Source organism: Cariama cristata, unplaced genomic scaffold (assembly GCF_000690535.1).
Source record: "Cariama cristata isolate BGI_N322 unplaced genomic scaffold, ASM69053v1 scaffold30520, whole genome shotgun sequence".
NCBI lineage: Eukaryota > Metazoa > Chordata > Aves > Cariamiformes > Cariamidae > Cariama > Cariama cristata.
The window spans coordinates 1-22,136 of NW_009596857.1; the positions used below are offsets into that span (position 1 = coordinate 1).

At 39.0% G+C, this 22,136-nt stretch overlaps 1 protein-coding gene across 1 annotated transcript in view; it reads left to right on the plus strand.

Moving 5' to 3' along the window:
* Window positions 1-528: 528 nt before the first annotated feature.
* The window catches only part of LOC104167489 (nesprin-2-like), a gene marked incomplete at both ends in the record, with an annotated part of 24,295 nt that continues 2,687 nt past the window's right edge, over window positions 529-22,136 (plus strand). Inside the window, 19 exons of the mRNA XM_009707773.1 lie at window positions 529-702; window positions 2,484-2,642; window positions 2,913-3,086; window positions 4,035-4,169; window positions 4,326-4,364; window positions 5,677-5,888; window positions 6,168-6,243; window positions 7,325-7,443; window positions 8,037-8,160; window positions 9,037-9,194; window positions 9,654-9,801; window positions 10,677-11,275; window positions 12,141-12,320; window positions 13,313-13,463; window positions 15,992-16,150; window positions 16,849-17,010; window positions 19,046-19,147; window positions 20,322-20,522; window positions 21,539-21,704. Coding sequence (XP_009706075.1) covers window positions 529-702; window positions 2,484-2,642; window positions 2,913-3,086; window positions 4,035-4,169; window positions 4,326-4,364; window positions 5,677-5,888; window positions 6,168-6,243; window positions 7,325-7,443; window positions 8,037-8,160; window positions 9,037-9,194; window positions 9,654-9,801; window positions 10,677-11,275; window positions 12,141-12,320; window positions 13,313-13,463; window positions 15,992-16,150; window positions 16,849-17,010; window positions 19,046-19,147; window positions 20,322-20,522; window positions 21,539-21,704 — 3,238 coding nt within the window. The remainder of the gene's footprint in view (window positions 703-2,483; window positions 2,643-2,912; window positions 3,087-4,034; window positions 4,170-4,325; window positions 4,365-5,676; window positions 5,889-6,167; window positions 6,244-7,324; window positions 7,444-8,036; window positions 8,161-9,036; window positions 9,195-9,653; window positions 9,802-10,676; window positions 11,276-12,140; window positions 12,321-13,312; window positions 13,464-15,991; window positions 16,151-16,848; window positions 17,011-19,045; window positions 19,148-20,321; window positions 20,523-21,538; window positions 21,705-22,136) is intronic.

Consider the following 22,136-nt stretch of genomic DNA (forward strand, 5'->3'; position numbering starts at 1 on the left):
CGGTTGGACTTGATGATATTTGAGGTCTTGTCCATCTATAATGATTCTATGATTCTATTATTATGGCTATAATATATATTATGTTTGGTTTTATATATAAAAAGGCAAGGGCAAATGCTTGAGCTCTGGCCTGTGACTGCCAGTACCGTTAACCTGTTAGCACGCTCCGTGGTCTGAATTTGACCAACACCAGCTATCGTTCTCTTGGACAATTCTCTGGCATAGCCTGGGGGATGCTGCAGCGCAGGAGTTATTCTCCATAGTAGTGCGGCTGTGGCCACTTGCTTATAGCAGAGAGAGCGACCATATGGGCACAGGTTGTGCTGTCCCGTCTGCTCTCAGGGTTGAAGAACTGAGCCTCACATGATTTATTTACCAATATGTTTGGCATTTATTTCTCCTTTGATCCATGTTGGGTGCAAAAGCTTGAAAGTAACCTAAGTGGTAACTCTATGTTGCAAGAGGGTAGTGGAGAGAGCCATGAACTGATGATGGGTATAAACATCATACCCTGCTCTTTGTTTGTAGCTTGGTGAAGAGAGCACAGATGCTGCTGCAAAGACCAGGGAGCTTCCAGGGAGCCCAGAGAAAATTGAAGAAATCCTTGGAGGAGTGGACAGCTGGGCAGCAGAAGTTGGACACCTGCTTGGTGAGATCAGTCATGAGGGGCCTGTGGAACCTGAGATGGAGGAACATTTGCAGGTGAAAATGGAAATACAGTGCTTAAAATACTTGTTCATCAGATTCTCATCTTTCAGCGCAGATTTGTTACTGGGGCAAATGAGCTGTCATTGGTAAAGCAGAAATGAATGTGGATTTTGTGCAGTAGCCCTGGTTAAAAGTCAAGGCAATGCTAGTATTTTGATATTATTTCCCAGGATCGCTCCCAGATGAGCTATAAATGAATCTTCCGATATCAGTGTGTCCAGATGACAAGCAGGTTCCAATAAAATGCTGTTGGAGCCACTGATCAGCAGCTTACTCTTGAGTGATATTAATCACTCCCTGTCCAGCACAGCATTTGCAGCAGACTAAAACTTTGCAGAGTGGCGAGCTGAGAATTTCCCCTGGTCATACAATACTTTTTATCATCTACCCTGCAGTGCAGGGAGGAGGTTTGGGACAACTTAGCTGTATTCAAGGCTTACGTGGCAAAAACTGGAGTACTGGAAGTATTTTCAGCAGCATGCTGGGTAATCTGTGCATCTCAGCTTATAGGTAGTTGCTCTAAACATCCACAATGAACACTGATGAATTTGCTGTTACTTTTACTAGTCTCTGTCGTTTCCCATGTCTCCCTGCCAGGGATTACTGTTTCCCGCCCCAAGCAGATGGCAGGTGGAAACATGTATATATAACTCAGCAGCTTCAATGCAAAGTCTGATTTATTTTCTTCACCTGCCAGTGAAGGTGAAACTGAACAAAGATGCCAGACTTTGCGCTGGAGAAGCTGAAGCACTGTTTTATGTTTCCTTTTGCTATTTCTGCAGCAGGGCCAGTATAATCTAACAGTAGGAAGGTGACCACCAGAAGGAGTTCTTCTGTCTAAGTGCTAAAATTAAACAGAGATCTTCTTTGGTACATTAAATCCACCTACAATAACTGTGAACAAGAATTAGTGTTAGTTTAGTTTGGTTTGTGCCTTCTTGCACTATGTTTAGTTGACAGAATTCGGAGTGTGAGCCTATGAAAAGAATCTATTTATCCTTTTGTAATTGTGGGCATATGTTTATAAAATAAGCCTCATTTTGCAGTGTGGCACTTGATCGTTAAAAACAGTAAAGTAACAAAAGACACCCTGAAATACAGGCTCCAAAAATGTGACTAGTATTGTATCTTCATGTCTGTAAACAGAAGAGATCAGGTTGCTTATTACCTGTGGTTCAATAAGTCGAGATCCAGAATAAAACACTGATTATCATTAGAAGAATGCTAATTGATAACTTCAAACAGGAAAACCTGTTGAATATTCATAGATCAGAACAGCTCTAATAATGACAGTTCGTGATAAATATTCAAATATGGCACACTACTTTTGCATGCAAAATACCCAGCTGCTTCCTGCCTTTTGGTACTGAATACCACAAGAAAATCCAAGCCTTAATATGTGCTTGCTTTTGGATGACTTCACGATCAGACTCTGCATATCCGAATGTGTGCTTTGTACATTCATTTGGAAAGCTGTTTGGATGGGATAGCATGTTTGAAAGATACTTCTAATTGGCTCTGATGCAAAGACATGGGAGGTATCACATTGACAGAAAGACTGTTTTCAGCAACCAGAATCCCCTGTGGATGGCAGCAGATTTCTTTCTCTCTACACACAGATTTTGCAGTGCAATACACTGACCATAATTGGGATATAAGATTTTTACTTGACCGGATATTGACCATCCATGGTGAAGGCTTGCTTTTTCATTCAGTTCCTTTAAACAAAAAGACATAAATATTGTACAGGCTTCTAATGCTTTTCATTCAACCAGAGCTTGGCTGCAAGGGGAACCTCATGCCAAGAACAAGTTGTGGCAGCAGAAGAGATATTGCAATCCCTGACGCAAGATGTTTCAAGTCAGGTGTCCCAACAGCATTGTCACACCACTGGGCTGCAGGCACGAATTAAAGAAGCCAGAGACAAAATAGAGGTACTCCTTTTTTATTGTTATTGTACTTTATACACACAGATATCTCTAATTTTGACATTATGTGATTAGGAAGACTCCTTTTAATGCATGTAAAACAAAAAATGGTTTATACTATTGGAATCAGTGTCCTAGACTCATGCCAGGACAAAAACTAGAACATTTCAAAGCTCAATATCCCAACTTGAAAAATGTGAGTGATGTTATGAAGCAATAGCTTTATGTAATTATTGACACTCAGGTATGTTCTGAAAAGAGTCTCTTTCTTCCAAGGCTGTCATGGGTGACATGAGCAACATCTTGTTCAAATCTGAGAAGAAGCCCGCAGAGAAGGAGGCTTTGCTCAATTTTGAAGAATCCCAGAAAGAACTTGAGACCTCCATTTCAAAGGCTGTGCAACTTGTCAGTCAAAAATTAAGTCCTGAAGAATGTATTTCAAGATATGAGGTGGGTTTGTTTTCTGAACCAGCTGAATTTGATTATTTTTTAGTGCTATTTCGCATCTAAAAGTCTAAGGTACCACAGTAAGAAAAGTATCAGAAGTTGGAGGGGGTTGGGTTTGTAGCTATTAGTACTTTTCTCATTTTTTTGATTTATAACTGTTAGCGTGTATTAACTTGACAGACAGCTTGAATGAAGAAATGTAAATCTGTGTGGCAGTTTATTCAGTGCCCTGTCTTAACTTAAATTACTCCATCATCCAATCAGAACTCATCATGTTCTGAACTACAGCCATTTTTTTGCCCAACTAATAATTAAGATTCCCATCAAGAATCACATGCCTGAGTTCTTGGACAGGTGATTATAAATACTGAATCACCTCTTTTTCCTAGTGGCTAACTGGTAAAGAAAGTGTGCTATCTCAAAGTCTGGATCCCTTAAAGGGATCCTTAGTGAGGTATCAAAAATAAAGTGCCCAAAATCTGTGTTGCCTTATTTTGCACAGCAAGTCCTGGGTGGCCATGTGCTGGGAGCAGTGCCAAGCCTCACTCCAGGCCATCTCAAAGGGCCTCATCATACTGATGCAGGCCTTTCACCCGCTCTCTGACAGGCATGGGACATGGCCATGTATATTTGCTAGAAATGATGCAAAGTTCAGGGACCTTAATCTTTCTTCTTCAGTACTTTCTACTTTGGTAACTCCTAAAAGAGGAGTTACAAGAATAACATCTGCTTTTCTCCAAAAGGCATACACTGATATTGTCTGCAACCTTTTTGCAGGTATGCAAGGGTGGGGAATGCCCTCATATTCACCCATGCAAGAGCCATCACAGCCCACACATGCAATGTATACGTACTTTATGCATGGTTTTTGTATGCTACCGGTGTAATTTTATTAGGTAAATAAGCTGCATTCATTTCTGTTTATTCTTCTTTATGATGCTTTTCTTGCAGGAAGCTTTTAGTGCTCTGGACAACAAAGTTCTTGACAAATTTTTGAAAGCGGCTGAACAACTGAAAAATATTTCATGTGATCGCGAAAAGCTGGTGGTGGAAGAAAAGAGTAAAGATGTTCGTAAAAGATGGGAGGTGAGATAATAAAGGAAGGAGAATCCACTGTCTGTTCTCATTAGGCCTGGCATCTTTGAAAAACAATTTTTTTGTCACAATGTGTTCTGAGGTTTTTATTTGCTTTGTAATACTATCTCACTATCTCACAGGGATAATGTGTTTTGAATTTTGCAGGCTGTTCATCATGAAATTGTATCCTGTGTCCAGCTCATAGTAGAAAGGGAAAAAAAAAAATTTAACGCAACTTTTAAAAAAATCAATAAGCAATTGGTTAAAGAGAAGAAACTCCTAAGTATGGATAAAACCAAAGGGCTCATCAAGGAACACGAGGTACCTGCCACACTCCTTTTCTGCTCACCTGCTTCTCTTTGTGAATGCATTGTCTGTCCTTCTTGCTTTCTTTAGGTACATTATTGCAACCTGTGTTTGTGGAACAGGGCCCTTGTGCTCGGTGTTATGTAAACACAGAACAAAGAGGCCAGCCAAATTATTTCTTTACCTTTTTTGACTGCAGGTATTAGCTTCCTCACAGACTGTTGTAATTACCTCCCTGTTACATGGACGATATATTTTTTCCTTTTTTTTTTTTTTTTAAGAGAGCCTTGAAGCATTAAAAGAGATTTAACTGTGCAAAGTGTAAAAATAAGAAATTATTATGTGTTCTGTGGCTCCCTTGATTTGTTACAGTTTCATAGACAGTGTTAGGTGCCTTCAGGTGAGAGCATCTTCTCACAGTACAGTAGCCACACTTAACCTCTGTGTTTGTGCTGTATATAAATTAACCAGAGTTAGACATAAGACGTTCATGTTTCACTTGCCAGGGTGAGTCATGGTGAATTTTACATATTCCATAAGCAATGGGTTTTACACTTCGTTGCTTCTAGTATTTTCCTTCATCCTCCTCTTTGGGATGCATTGATGTGGCCAGTTTACCACTTACAACGGTAAGAAATTGCTCTCCTGATGAAATTCTGGTCTTCACTGAATTCAGTGGAGTTTTAGTCTTTGCTTCTCATGGGTTCATGTTCAGCAAATATTACATATGCAAGAGTAAAGAGAAATAAGCATTCTCAGGTGTATTCATTCTGCTCATATTTTTGTTAGATTTTTAGTGTATCTTGATTTCACCCTCGAAAGTATAATTTTTGATGAGGAATATTCTAAATAAATTTTCCAGTTCTACTTTTTCTGTAGTCAATGGGACATGTATATCCAATGTCATGTGAAGATGACTTGGGACCAAAGTAGCTAAAATTGTAGTACCATAACAAATTTCAAAATCAAGCAAGAATCAGTATAGTCTTGTGAATGCAGCTGGGGAATATGTTGCCAGAAATCCTTATTTCTTTCCTGGCTCTATTTGAAAAAGAATCGAGGGAAAATAAATGTTTCTCTCCTGGTTTGACAGCTTACACTTTAAGTGCACTCATTCGAGAAGACAATGGAAATAGAAAAAAAAAGTATGAGAATAATTGCATATCCTTATGACTTACATGAGTTTATTATATTGTTTTTCTTTGTTTAGGCCTTTTTTTCACATGAAGGCAGCCTGAAGGAACTTAGCAAGTCATTAGAAGACCTTAAAATATTGGGAAGACTATCAGAAGAAACTGTCCCAGACATACAGACACTGACTGCAGACTGTGAACAAAAGCTAGAAAAGCTTCAACAAATTGTGGCAGATACTTATACAGCCCTGCTGTCTCGTGCTGGAAAAGGACAGTCATCTAAGAAAGAGTGGGTGACTGAGTGCACGATGTGTTGTAGCTTCATAGTAATCAGATATATGTATAACTTTTGTGATATTGTAAATGTAGTACCAAGTATACTCCTATGTACATTGCTGTGGGCAACTCTACATTTAAACATTTACTATTAAGTTTCGTAAACTAGCAAGTATGATGTTTGATTCCCCTTCATCACAGCTGCACTGGTTTTAATTGTTAGCCAGGAATTCTTTTTTTCCATTTGTATTTCATATTTTGTTCTTAAGCTGAAATTTCTTTTAAACCATAGGAACTCCATTGTTGCTTCTGAGAATGGAGAAAAGCCTGGTTCTTCTCAACAAATTAGTATCATTTCGGTACAAGAGGTGAGAAGTCCACACTTACTTTTAGAAAAACAGTGCTCTGTCTAGGGGAGATCATTGGCAAAAGGAAAAACTGATTATTTCTGTTACTGTTCTTATTGTGGTAGGAGCTCAGGCCTCTGGTCAGACATCAAAAACTCATTGTGCTTGGGAACGTAGACTAGGTAAATATTAAAAAGTAACATGCAAGGAACAGCACTGGGCATCCTGAGGAGATGTGAGCGTCCAACCTTGCATTATATTTTGCTAAAGAGTGAGTTTCAGCTGGAAGAGTGTGAAGCTGTGTTCCAAGTGTAAATCTGTCATAGCGTCCCAGTAATTTGAACAAGTTTCAGAGGGCACAGAGAGGAAAAATAGTGAAGAATTGGAGGCATTTGCTTTAGAAAAATACAAGGAAAACCAGAACACATGTAACTACTTAGAAATAATTTCAGAGAGACAGGATAACTGCAGTTCATAATTTGGATGCCACAGAAGGTCTCTCATTTAGGATAAACATTCATGCAAGTAAGGCTGCAGACATCTCATCAGACAGCCTCCGGACATTGAAGATATGTAGGAATTGGCTATTATTGAGGAAGATCTCTTGTAAGGCTACTAATATTGTCCCTGATAGAATGATGAAATCTGTTCTCTCATGGATAATCAAAGTAAAAATTGTATAACTAACATCAGCCAGCCTCAAACTGAGAAGCAGAATATATCCTGGGATCAAGGGCAAAAGGCATGTGAAGGCATCTGGTATAAGCAGCCTGACAAAAGGTGCAGAAGACACTGCCTTGTGGTTGCTCAAGGATGTCCACAAAGCTGCAGCAAAAATTTGCACAAGTGGATTGTGCTTGCCAAAGACCCAAGTATCTGTGGAAGGAATGAATGACCTGGCTGCAAGTGTTCAAAAATTTGCTCTTTTGGTTCATGATTGAGATTAAACACATCTTGTATTCATGAATGGTATCTCTCATTTCCTTTGGGATACATGAAGCAATTGCTTCTTTCTGAACTTCAGAGATTTCTGTTAGTCTTCAGTATGTATTGACACAGCATGATGCAGAGGTCATTGTTACCTTTTTTTATTTTTACTTAGACCTCAAGACCTGCTGCAGATATAGTTTTGGAACCAGATGTGAAACATCACAATGGAGAAAGCTATGCAAAGAAATTTGAGGAAAACAGTGATTTGGCCATACCAGCTTTAGTAGAGAGGTAATTTTTAAAGGATAAAATGCATGTATATTGAGATGATACTATGCTAGACATTCATAAATTAATTGAATGTATCGAACATAGGGTGCACTTTTGCTATGCAGAACTCTGTTCTTGTTCTACCACAATTTACTTAACATTACTCTGTAACCAATAAGGAAGCACTGTAAGTAGCTAAATGCTTCAAACATTAGGATTTTGTAGCAAGAACTTAGAGCTAGAAAACTTTTTCTTCTGCTCTTTTCTTGGGCCGGAAAAAGTTGTATCTGCCTTACTAATAACTTCAAATATTGCAAAATAAAAAAAAGTGTCTCAAGTTTTTAAAGAACTGACATTTTTGTGTTCTTAAAACTGAATTTAGAGAATGCAGGCAGGCATTCACACTTGAAAATTAGCCAGGTGAGCAATTTCTCAACTCTTTTATATGTTGCTCATTTACGCCCATTCATTTGGGACTTAGGTAAAAATATGCATTTGCAATAGACTGTGCTTATTTTATATGGCAATCTATTGGTCAGCAAGTCCCAGTCCCTGCCATGTTCCACTAAATTAGAAGTAATATTCTCTCTGAAAGTGATTGCATCTTTCTCTAGCTATAATACACAAAGAAGTAACCTGGAGGAACTTCTGCAAATCAGCAGAGATAAAGTAGCATCTGGCTTTACTGATGAAATAAAAGGCACTTCATGCCTTCAGAATAAGCTGCTTGAACTACAGGTAAGTATTCATCTTTTAAAAACATACTTAATGTCTAAATTGTTACTTCTTCATGTAGAGCCCTCACCTCTCTGTGTTATGTGTATTGCCAAGGGAAAAGGAACATCCTTACAACCAGATTTATTAGAAGTAGAAGGGAGAATGGGGGTTTAGCATTCAGCAGAACTGCATTCCTACTTAGCAGTAGAGTTTTGCAAGTATTACTGAAAGAAGAAATTGGTGGCTCTCAGTTTGTGATCTGCAGTCTGAAGTAGGTCTAATAGAAAAAATAACTACAGGATGCAGCTTTTTCGTCAGCAGATGTGCTAAGTGCTGGACCATGGTCAGGGCTGGAGGAGTCATCAGAGTTGAATGATCAAATGGCAGTGGCGTATGTGCAGAATGAAACGGTTCCAGGATGTATAACTTGATTAGGTTTGTGAGAACCTTAAGGGGATGATAAAAGGCACGTAATTGATGTTGGAAAATTTATTACTGCAATTTTCAAGTCCGTGCTTGAAAGGAGTACAAAGGTTATCTAGCATCTCAGAACTTGGTTCAGTTCTACATTTGTTTTTTGTTCTTTTGAACATAATTAAATTGAGGTATTTTCAGTTCATTCTTGTAGTAAAAATGGATGAACCATATTTATTGAACCTTTTATAAAATGTAGCCAATGTATACATATCTGACATGTAAATTTTCATCATAAAAAGTTGGTAGAGATTTGCATGCAGCTAAAAATGGAGTCTTAAAAGAAAAAGAAAGCAATAGATACTTTCAGGTAATGTTTTCACTTTTTCTGCAGACACGCTTGTGACTGTAATTTTATGAACTGTCTAGTCCATTAAGAAATACAGTATCATATTAATGCAATTAATGCTGCATATCTTTTAGGCGATAGAGAGTGAAACCAATTCTGTTTGGACACAATTGGAAAACATCTCCTCTACCCTAGAAAATCTTGTCGATGAAGTGCAGCAGGCTGCTATCTCTGAGACCAAAAGCAAACTAAAAGGAGAATGGAAAGAGCTTCAGGATATTATAAGTACCAGGTATAAAATAAAAATTCATTATGTTAGCTAAGGAATAGTTCATTATAACTGATGTGTGTATATTGTGAAGGGAATAGTGTGCATTACAGAAAATACCTGCACATTTTTAACCTTTTTAAAAAATTGTATAAAATTAAGTTTTTCTTAATTATATTTGGTTCATGTACATGTTGCAGATAATGTGAATCTCTTCAAGAAGCACAGAGCCATATCTTTGTAACATCACAGTGCAACATTCCCAAGTTTACTGATATTTCCTTCAACCTTTTGGTTAAATTCATTGGGATTCACACTGCTTTTCTTATTAATCAATGGAAAAACTCCTTTGACCTCAGAAGGAGGAAGATTAAATCTGTTAGACAGTCATTTACATTATCTTTGTGGTTTTTTGTGCTGTAAAATGTTGAGTGTCTTTTCTTGCCTGCTTTCCAAGTTCATGTTTTGTTACCTTTCTTGTAGAACAAACTCTTTAAGGACTGCTTTGGAAATTGTTTTGCCAATAGAAAATGAATCCATTCTTCTATGTGAATTAGATCAGCGGCTAAAGAAAAAGGATGTTCAGCAGTTTAATCTGATGAATAGTGATCTTGCTTATAGGGAACTAAAGGTAAGGCAAAATGCAGAGACCACACCCTAGCCAGAATATTTTTTGATATGTCTAAGAACTAGAGAACGTCATGGGATTTTCACTCAGGAGTTGGGGACCACTCACAAGACTTCCCAAACATTCTAAAGACTATAACAGCATTTTACTCTGTTTGCTTTAAACGTCATTGTTCCTGTATAGCCAGCCTCAATAGGCTCAATGTAAAAAGCATCATCGTGAACATTTTGTCTTAGGTTAAGACTTTCCTTTGATCCAGATTTCTACTGTTCCCACCTGGCTTTATGACACTTTGTGGAATCATACACATGATACGGTGTTAGTTTGTGAGCTAAGCTAAGCTGCCTTGTGTCACATCTGCTGAGGTACCTGAGCACACCTCAAGATGTTTTTGGAAGCTTTGCATGTATGCAATAACTTGTTCACCTGCTGTCAATAACTTGAGATTTTTAAGTGCGTGTAAGTCTCCTCCAAAAGTATGGCGTAAACGACTTAAAAGATGACTGAGTAAGAAACATCCATGTGCCCGCCTGTGCTCTGAGTGATCTCCTACTGCAAGACCCTGCTGGTTTCAGTCCCAGGAGTCTCATCATCTTTCTCTCCCTTTTGTCTGATTGCTAGAAAGACGCTTGGGCTGTCTGTAATGCTCACCAAATTCCCTTTGTGTGGAATACCATTTTATTAAATTTTTCTTCTTTTTCCTTCCCTCCACCAAAGTCCAGACCAGGAAAAAAGAGATTTTTCTTTCTTAACCAGCCTGTTTAGAATACTTAATTTATTGCGAGTGTAATTTGTTTTTCAGTCATAGGTTCATCTTGAATGCAGGATACAGGTTTTCTTTCACTTGTTAACACTGTTGGTCATTCTCTGAATTTCAGGAGCTACAGAGATCTATATTAAATCAGATTGAAGTGTGCAAACAATTGGAACACCTAGACAGTTCAGCAAGAGATGAATTTAATCCAATAGATCTGCAAGCTGCAAGTAAAATTATGATTTACTATCAAAACCAGCTTGAAGAAATGAGCCATAAAATGCAGATCCGCGAGACAGTCCTTAAGGATCTGGAAGCTTTTATGGCCTCATTGAGGAAAATTCAGTCTTCCATCAAATGTCTCACAGATCCCTCGACTCAACCTGAAATACAGGGAAAAGCATTGAGAGAGACCGCACAAGAAGTTTCTCATATGGCAGAAGAGGCTAAATGTTTGGATGAACGCTTGAAAACAGTTGATATCTGTTTGGAAGATGCTGAATGTGGGAGAAAGATTTGCTGTGAAAACCTTGTTCTGACTTTATCTGAAGAGCTAAATGAGACTTTTGATCCCTCTCGTGAACAGATGATTACAGAGGAAAAAGATTTATACAAGATTTTTTCCAAAAAAAATGGTGAACTCCTTAAAAGCATTCAGGATCTACGTGACAGAATTAACAAAATAGGCTTGAAGGATCCAACAATTCCAGCTATTCAGCAAAGGTGAATTCTTTTTTAAAGCTCTTTTAATTTCATAATTTCAGTGAATGCAGAGGGCCTGTGGCCCCTTTGCAGTGGAGCACTGAAACCTGAATGTGTCTTGAAGTATCTGTGGAGCATTGAAAGAAGCTGTGGACTTATGTCTTATTTGTTCTGTCACAGCCTAAATAAGGAAGCATTCTCCAGTTTTTCTTTCCATTTAAACTCCTATGTATGTGTTTGTTTGAAGCAGCATTGATGAAGAAAAAAATAGGAGGATGTTGATTGTTGTGATCTTAGTTTTCAGTAAGAAAACTGTCAAACAGGGAGACAGGTCTTCTTGCTCAGCACTGATGCATGTGATCTGAAACTCTGCAGTGTAGAAGCCTTGTATTACTTTACAACACCCTGAGAAAGCCACTAACATGATTTGTATGTCTCCGATACTTTTTCAGAGGAGCTCTTTACAGCCTTGCAAAGGATGAATAAACAATTCACTACTGTTTATGCAGAGGGAAAAAGGGAGAGGAGAGGAGCTTATGAGCTGTGACCATTTTTTAAGTTGTGAAATCCCACTCTATGGCATAGCTTCCCTTCTTAGACCGTATTTTGAGATAGCCAGAATGCACTTACCTTTTAATACAAAATAATTCACTGTGTTCATACAGACCCTATTGGCCTTTAGGATTTTGGATTACTTTCTCAAAGGGCTTAGGTCAGCATAACTGAAATTATACGAACTGAAGATCAAATTAGACTTTTTATGATGTCATTTAATACAGTCAGTATGTGCAGCTCAGGATGAATTTCTAGGGAACTTAATAATTACATTGGGAAAAAATCAAAGACTTTAATATAAGGCTGTATTTCATTTTTTTTTCTAATAAAGAATAAAATCATTAACGGAATTGGAAAAGGAATTGGATTGTACTGCTGTTGAAATGAAACCTATGCGAGAAATTGCTAATAAGCTCCCACAGATCAAAGAGGAAAAAGCAGAGGAAGCAAATGAACAGTGCAGAGTTACAGAGAGGTTACGGGAGGATACAAAACTCTTGCTCGCTGAATGGTAAGGAGAAAAGCTACATTTTAAAATAGTATTGTACAAGTAAGAAGCTTGCTTTTAAAATGAAACAGCAAAAAAGCCTTGGATGATACTTTAAAGTAAATGAAATACTGATACAGCAGCAAATGATACTATTATGATGCTGTAAACTATCATAAAGCCAAGAATTTTACATAGATGTTTGCAGCCAAAGCTCATGAATTTTATATATTTTTAAGACATCACATTTAGCAGATATGCAGTGATGTGTTGGACTAATTGGTACCCAAAAGAAAAACCTGGCTGTTGCTGGGAATGATGTGTCATCCATATTTGCTGTGAATTTCATGCCAGCACTTTCAAAAAGAAAAGTCAAACTAAAACAAATTGAAGGGACAGCTGGGAAAACAGTCTCTTGTGCAGGAAAAGACTAAAGGGGCTTGGTTTGATAAGTCTGAGAGTGAGGACTGGGAAAGGCTATGATTGATCAGCCAGGGCATCTGTCCTTCTCTTACGGTTTTTAAAGATGCCTAGAGGCTTTGCATGGACTGGCAGAGTTCTGGTTAATCCTCATGGCTTGCACAGGTGTCAGTGGGAGTAATGTGGTTTCATATCCCACTGAAAGCTGGGCTGAGCTAGTTTTTCCCCACTGTCCACCACCCAAGGTGTTGTGCTATCTACTGCACTTTGTATTTCAGTTTACTGGTGACTGAGCTCACCTTTCAGGTGGAGAGTATCATATAAACGGAACTGCTCAGGTCACATCACAGTTAAATGTGGATCAGAGGCATATGATGGTGCAGGGCATTTCTGATATTGAAAACTGTCCAAATACCACACCAGGTATCACACGGTATCGTAGGGTTTTTGACTGGTGCAGTTTATCACCCCTTTTCTCTCTTCCAAACATAGTAGTCAAACTCCCCACGTGTTTGAATATAGGAGAAGGAAGCAGACAAGAGGTTGAGGCTGCTGGTTTATGCTTAGGCCATAAATAATACATCTCTCTTTAATAGCCAGGAGCAGTGTGCAAGGGCTCTGGAGCTCCTGAAGGAGTATCAAAGCTGCAAAACTAGTCTGACCAGCATCATCCAGAAACAGGAGATTGTGCTTTCACAGCAAACTTCTTACATGGGGAAGGAGAATTTGAACAGACTAATAACAAAGGTGAGTAACAAGAACTTACTGAAAAGGAAAGAAAAGCCTTTCCTGGGAGCATTTGGGTATAAGATTGCCCTTGTATGCTTAACCTTCAGGGCAAATGTTAAGACCTTGCTTTCACTTTGGCTTCCAAAATACATTTAGGGACCATACCCTGCTTTTGTTTAAAGTTGATGTCTAGTTTTACTTAGTGAATCAAGATCTTGTTAAAGGGATGGGATATAAAAAAAACCCAAACAAAACCCATAGAAAAACTATGATGTAGTATGAAAATAAGATGAAATCCTGTCCTATGAAAACCACATGTTGCAATCAGCCATATTCACCCATACCCTTTAGAATATTTCCATATTTTCTACCAAGTTAAAAACCTTATAGTGGGCAGCTTGTAATTATACAAAAATAACAAATTCATTTGTTACTAAGAAGATACTTTAAAATGTTGTGCCACTTAAAGCAAAAATAATAGGTAATGCAAGTCCTTGGGGCTGCTTGTTTCTCGGCTATCGCTGTAGCTCATAACCAAGAATTTAGATCCATATCCTCTCCTTGCTGATGTCACTGGGTCGCAGGCAGGGATGCGGGGTTTGTCTGTACCGTGTAGTGCTGTGCAGAGATCTGCTAGCCCCAAGCAAGCAGGATCAGGAACAGGAGCCATAAGGCTGTGTCAGTGTGGCACATCTGCTCAGAGACTGGGATATGACAGATCTATCCTGCTACCCAGCCTGTGTACCTCTCTGTATGTCATTGCCACCACGCTCAGAGACAGCTTGGGGATTGCCAGTATGGTGCTGCCTTGGGATGTGGACTTCTGGAGGCCAAAATGGTTTTGATTGGGCTGATGATACAGTATTTCCTTGAGCTGCTTACATTTGCAGCATGCATCTCTGCCCTCACACTGACTTTGCTGTCCAAACTGTGTTGCAGTTAGAAGCCATTAACAACATAGTTCGGTATTTCTCCTCTCATTTCTCCTATGTTACAAACCTACTTAGAAGGCAGACCTTCTGTATAAGCGCCTTGGCGTCCGTAACTGACATTTGCTCCATGCCGTCTTTGATAGCAGGAAAACATTTGCAGCAGCTTTTACATTAGCTGATGAGACTGAATAAGCAGGTATTGCTGGACACCCCCTCATTTAGTTTAAAGTTGACTGCTTTTTCAGGCAAAAATTTGACAGCCAGCTATATTCTTCTTGGCTAAATGAATACAACCACTGGACACAGTTGTTCGTGGCTAATGGATTAGCAAACAGCAGGATGTCCGTCGTGACCATTTTACTGTACAGGTTTCATGTTTCCTGGCTGGGTTATATAGCTGGTTGTTCAGATCCCATTTTTAGGCTTTCTGATGAGACATCACCCATAAATTCAGCACCACTTACTCTCAGGCAGTGCCTGGGATAGTTGAATTTAGGAAGGAATGTAAGCAGTTTCTTCCCTCAGGCAATATGCTGATGTCTGTGTGTGCCACCCCTCCTTTAGCTGAGGCGAGGTCTTTTCTTGGTTTCACCGGTGAGACTTCTGGCACCTCATATTTGTCAGGCAGCTCCTGCTGCAGGGGCGATTGCCTTCATCCCCCCGCCCCTGCTTGTATGGAGACCTCGCTCTCTGGTAACAACCCTTCCTCCTCACCCTGAGTTTTGCAATTCCCACTCTCAGAATGTCTGCAGTAGCTGTCGCACAGTACGGGCGTGTCCTTGAGCGCTGATGATTTGTTATTTATAATTATATAAAACAGTGGTAGAGAAGGTTCTCTGACTTGTTCTAGTTTGTGGGTGCTGCTCTGTCATCCCTCCCCTTATCACAGTAGCTGGCAGTATCTATATGAGAAGATGTGTAATGCTTGTCTGTGGGAAATAAGGAGAGCTTTTAATATCAAATTGCCTAACACTAGAGGTCGGTGTTTCTTTTCCAACGAGCTTCCATGTTGTTTGTAAACAATGACATTACAATTAAGCACAAAGAAGCAGTCTAGTATTTAAATAGAAAGTAGGAAAATGGGACGTTTCTGTTTCTGGCAAAGGCATATTTGACAATGGCTATGTTTAAGTAGGATTTAAGCTTTTTTTGAAAAGTAGTTCAAAACCTAGGGATGAGAATGCCAGGTTATATTTTTTAGAGTTGTAATAGTTTCTCAGATGATTATTACATTGTACATTGTTTATTTCTGTAGCCGAGGTTCTGCGTATGGATGTACAGTCCCCTTGGATCTTGTGATTACAACTTTTAAAGCAAACTGTGGTTTTGGCTGTCTTAGTCAGAAATACACTATCTACAGTTCCCACGCAGCTGTTTTGCATCCAATACAGAATGATACGGATTTCTAACAGGGAAATTTTCCTATCAGCATGATAGGCATATCACAAGAGAAGATACAGTCCTAGTCTCATCATAGTATGTAAAATAGATTGTTTTGTGTAGTGCTGTTGTTTCTCTAAACTAAAAAGAAGGGCACATCAGTTAAAAATGTTTTACTGAATAAACAGTCATAAAGAAACACACTTGTAAACATCCATTTGGTCTTTTTCACAGATTGAAGAGGCAAAAGAGGAATTTAATGATCATTCTGAAGATGTAGACAAAATAAATCAGATCTGCAAAAACCTTCAATTCCAGCTCAATAAAATGAGAAGCTTTGAGGAGCCTCCGTTTGAGAATGAGGCTAACATTATTGTGGACAGATGGCTGGATGTATGTAAAAAGTAAATTATCAGGGTGGTCTTATCTGTTATGCATTATAGTAATTGATTCTGACGCGTGTGTAATATTTGGAATAAATTAAGTGCAATATGGCAAAGATTCTTAAGAGATAAATCCAAGTGTTTACCAGAGCAAAGCTTGCAGAGTATCTATTGGCATAATGCTTCTGATCTCTCAGGTAGTTTATATCATGGGTACTCCTTGAGAGTAAATAATTCTAGGAAATGCAGAAAGGCAGTCTTTATGCTTTCTGCATGAATCTGTAAGCTTCCATAACAACTTCTGTGGATTTAGACTTTGGAGTCAATCTGGAGAATTACAATGCTGGTGCTTTTGGTGAAAATGTTTGCCGCTGTCGATCTAAGCAGTGCATCAATACTGAGATTAGATAGTATTTACTGAGAGTAGATAAACATTAATGAGCAAGGCTCCTTCCTAAACCTGCCTTAAAACTGGCAAGCTGCCATTGTGATTGGTATGTTTGGCGACATGTGTGGCAGGGATTTAAATATCTTCTCCATGACCAGTTCACTGTGAAGACACATGAGATTTTTTTTTTTCCCTTGCCGCACTTGTTTTTCTGCGTGGTCTCATCTCGCTTTGATTTTATTTTGCTGCTTTTGCTTTTAGAATGTAACTGATTATTTTTTAAATCTGTGTGTGTTTTCTGTATATAAATCTCATGATAGATCAATGAAAAAACAGAAAACTATTGTGACAATTTGGGAAGAGCTCAGGCTTTGTGGGACAAGCTTCTTAGTTTATCTGGCACAATTGACGCTTGGGCAAATGCAGAACTTAAGAATGCGGAAGGCCATTGTCTGACCGAAGAGGACCTTACGCAGTTGAAGGTAATTTGAATGGAAATTTTTTACCTTTAACTTATACTGTAGTGATATGGACTTCGGACTACAAACATGCACCTCGCATAGAAATATCAGCACTGCAAAAGCAGAGGAAGTTGTAACATTTGCGATTATATCCACATGGATAGTTTCACTGAAGATAATGCATAATGTATTGGGGATACAGGTGTTGGAAGCTAATAAATAGATCGCATATATGTATACCAAATTGTTTTAAATTAATGGAACACTGTAAATTCTGCTTTAGACTACAAAAGCCCCCTCATTCATTTGTGCTGTGCAAACATACAGCAAAGAGAAGGCCTGGAAAGCTTGTAGTCTACAGTACAGTGGTGTACATCTTTCCTTGTGCCTAGAGCAAAAAGGGAAGAGAGTGCGTATGGGCTAATGATTAGTTTTCTAGTTAGAAATTACGTATCAGTGAAGATACTGGAGCCTCAGAAATGACTGGGCAATGCATAGTTCAAGAAGAGGTGGCAGAGGTGGCTTATTTGCTCCTGCCATCCTTGTCCTGGTGTGCTCCCCAGTGTAACTTAAGGCAGCCCCTTAATAGTGGCTGGCTGCTAAGTGTCTCCAGGGGCTACACACGGGCAGACATCAGCAGAGCCTGGGCTGCCCATGCCCCTTTTGCATAGATTATAGCATTAACTCTTGGTATTGGGGTGCAGTTAGGTGTAAAAACACATGCAGTAGCTCTATGCCATTGAAGAGCCTCACATACAGGGGTAAATATTTTAATTTTTGACTTTAGGGCCATAATTGACCAGCTGCGCTACTTCGCTTTGGTTATAGCCAGTATCTACTAAACAAAAATGATTTCCTGCTTGAGTGGGGTTGAGACATAAATATATCCCATATCCACTTGTTTGAAAATATGCAGGCGGTTTTTTCTCAGTGTTTACTTGCTGCAAATGCCCTGTTTTTTATTATGCTTATTTGCAGCATTACTGTTAGCACTGCTCATTTGTTTTAATTTGCAGAGCAGTAAAAAGCCAAGATGTTCTTTGTATATAGATCTTCCCAGTGAAACAGTAGTATACATGCTGCGCAGAGGTGGATATTTTGTCACATTATTATGGCCTTTACCATTGTATTGTTAGAATTTACCTGAGGTAGTTCAGGTCCCTGAGGGCTCCAGTAAAAATGCACCAGCTGGCAACTGCCTCTAAAGAGCCATTTTGTTACCCGGAAACTGCTCGAGCCCAGCATGATGTGCCCGTGCCCCTGAAGTGCCTCTACGGGTGTGTAGCACAGCCGCCTCCAGCACAGCCCTTCCTTAGGTTCCTCTGCTGCTCCTGTGCGAGAGGGTAATTCTCAAAAAGAGAGGGGAGGAGAGAGTAAGGGAGAGAGAAACCATGTTTCCCATGAGCTCTATAAAAGTGGAATAGGAGGAGAGAAAACTGAACTCAGTGCATTGGTATTTTTGTAAAATGATTTAAAGTGCAGAGAACGTCAGGTTCATTTATCAATTTATTATTATTTCTTTTGTTGTTGATCCTGAAACATCTCTACATTAATGTTTTTACCGAAAACACCCCAACTGTTGCAATGTTTATCATCTTATATAGGATTGAAACCCAGAGTCCTTTGTGACCGCCCAGGAGAGCACCAATGCACGTGCTTTCAAGAAGCCTGTCACAAAAGAACAGAGTAATGAATTATTTGACTGTATATTTAAAAATAATTCCATTCTAAATAATGTGAGACAAGTTCTGCTTTCCCCTGTAGCCAGTATGGAAATGGGAAATCCTTTAAGGGCTGCAGCATGTGAATGGGTTTTGTTAAATTTATGCTAGATTTGCATTAGCAACTGCTATGCGTGAGAAACACAGAGTGTTTCTGACTCTAATACAAAAAAAAGTCTAAATTGCTAAAATGAAAATCAGGAAATGGACCACTTGTAGGTGCTCTATATGCCAAAATGCAGAATCAGAATATTAGTTACATAATTTTTTAGAAGAAACATGGAAATTTAATCTGTGGGGAAATACAGTTACCAATGTGTTTTTTCCACCTTTAGGCATGCTTTCGAGTCCAAGAGCAGAAACTCCAGAAATTTGACAACACAGTGGCTGAGATCGAAGAACTTCTGAACAGTAATGAAACTCCACTGGAGCTACAGGTACAAAGAAACTTTTACAGCTAATATGCCAGTACTCATTACTACAGCCCTACTTCTAGTATTGTCTTTGCCACAGTCATTTCTTGATTTGACTTAAATCTACCCAAAGAGAATTGGAGGCATTTTGTTGGCTATTAGCAGTGACATTTCATTTGTTGTTTTTCTCAAGCTGTTAGAACCAAACCTGTCATTTTAAACACAAAGGCTTCTCTCAGTCCTGTGCCTTTTAGGGACTTAGACCTGACCCAACTGGTTTGCAGGCTTGCCGAATGAGGCCAATATCAGTGATGTCTGGCTTTTAGCTATTGGCCAAGAACAAGGCACAATGGATCTCGTCATCCCTTTGGGGATCCTAGCAGCTCAGCGTGCTGACTGTCTATTTTGAACTGTACCTTTACCTGGATATGGCTTAACATAGTTTGGTAGTATGTAGCCATTTGCATAGAGTGGTGTTTACCGTGATGTTTTCCTTTGGGAGATCACAAGGAAATCTTAATCTTTTTGTGTTAACTTCACAAAGCAAAGAATAAATCCTTCTCCACTGGTTGAGACCACATTAGCCTACCTTGATCCTATACCAGTTCCCTAAGTATCCACTCCCAGTGTCTGTCAGATGGACCTTGACCTTTACCCAGTTTGGTTGTTTGTGTGTTTGGTTGTTTGTGAGTTGCTGTCTCATGCAAATCTGCAGAAGCCTTAAGGATAAGGTCAAGGACCTGTTGCTCCTTAGTGACTAGTCTCGAGTCAGAGTCCCTCACCTCTCTGCTGTCATTGCCAGTTTTTTGGATCGATGTGGGGAATTCACCCCAGTGGGATCACTGCAGGGTGGTGTGTTACAGAGAGAGCTGGCACCCTCTTTTTCATAGTAGCCAAAGCGCATGTAAGGCCTTTATCTAGCTGAGAGCAGACTGACAAATAAATTCGTTAGTAAAGCAGCACCAGTAAACCAGCTAATAAAGATGAACTGAGATCATTCCTCCTCAGAAAAGCAGGGCTTAAATACTGTTATTTTTTAATTTGTGGAGTGGGAGGGAAAGAAGCTGGAACAAACTGTGATTGAAATGTCTGAACTTCAGATCGTTTCATTGCTTTTTGTGTCTATCATGGAGTTCTGTAACGTTCTAGGAAATCAATCCAGTATAATTTCTTCCGTATGTTTATTTCCAATTTTAAGGTCATCAGATCATCTGTTGTGCAAAAAATGGAGCTAATAAAAGAGCTCTTGTCAACGAAGCGAGGGACCAGTGAACTCAGCGTGAATACAGCAGAACTAAAAGGAGACCTTGATCTGGCCAAGACACAGATTGGAATGACTGAATCACTTTTAGAAGCTTTATCTCCTTCTGACACCTTAGAGATATTTACTAAATTAGAGGTAGCGTGCCACAAATTACACGTCTTTTATAATTTCGTTCATTATTTCTCTCCTGGGCAAGTTTTCATAAGTGTTTCTCCTGTATATGTTGTAAACTGCTAGAATAACTCAAGTGAAAAGCCTGGCTTGAATATTTCCTTAAGCTGCCAGAAACATGAAAGAAAAGCCTGGTTTCACTGAATGTTATCAGATGTAGTTAGTTAACCCTTCCAGCTATTGGAAATGGTTAGTGATAGGCACGGCAACAGTATACCACCGAAGATATGTTGAAGCAGTAGTGGCCGTACTGGGTTGTATCTTTTCCAAGACTGGGTAATATACAGAGGTTGGTTTTGTGCCACCTGAGCCTGTCTGCAAGGGGAGCTCTGAGTAGGCAATTTCAGCCAACTTTCCATCCTCTTTGCACCAGGAAGAGAGGTGAAGAAAGAGCTGCTTCCTGCTTGGAGGTTCAAGGCTGACAAGATTTAAACCTCCTGTTGAGTAGTGAGTGGATTATGCACATTCTGGTTATCAGATCACTAGTGTTTGGAGTAGTGACATCACAGGTGTTGGAAGGAAGATACAGCTTTTGATTAATTCTCCCAGCTCCCTCTAAGTTATTTTTCAATCCACAGGGACTTGACATACATAATAAGGCATTTAGGAGTGGAATAGTGCCTATGGTGGCTAAAGCATTATAGCTTCTAGGTATTATATGGTCTGGAACATGCTATATTACTGTGCACTTCACATATCCATTCTGTGTGCACATATCTATGTCAATGTGCATGAGTGAATATATGCGTGATTATGTATGCCTACAGATGTATACACACTTCTCAAGGAGAGCTTAGTGCTTATATCTGCCTATTGATTGCCTTGTTAATGTCAATATACTTTAAGAAATTATTTGATGCATAGGCAGGACTAAACCCTTTTGCAAAACTCTAGTTTGTACTAAAGCAGCTGTGTACAGTGAACTTCTGCTTGCACTTCAAAATTTTTTTAACAGTTGTCCATTTTTTTTTTAACTTTAGGAGATACACCAGAAAATTCTGCAACAAGAACACCATGTGACATTACTCCAAGAAGAGACTGATTGTCCTGATGTGGATGAATTAAATAAGCAGCTTAAATGTGTCACTGATTTATTTAATAAGAAGAAACATGTGTTTCAAGATCACTTCATCGGTGTTTTGAACCGTAAGCAAACATATTTCACATTTATGTAGCTTTATAGGTTTGTGTCGACCATCGTAATCACTTAAAGGTTTGTGCAATTAGGTTTTTTTTGGTCAGTGTCTGAAACTGGTTTGATATCTCAAACTACTTCAGGGTTCTGAACAAGATAAAGATTTGGATAAAAATGGCTTTTGATTCCAGCAAACCACTCAATCTGAATTAAAGTATTTTGTTCCTTATTTTTTAAAGCATAATTCAGGAGCAGACTGTCACATAGTCTGTAGTGAAAAGCAACCTTTGACAGCAGCACTGATAAATGTAATTACACATTGTCTGAAATCTTCATGTTAAATAGGATTTTCTTTTACAGAATACAATTAATGAAGAAATATTGGAATGTATCTGTTTTCAGGTCAGTGCAAGAATTTTAATGACTGGTTCAGCCGCACTCAG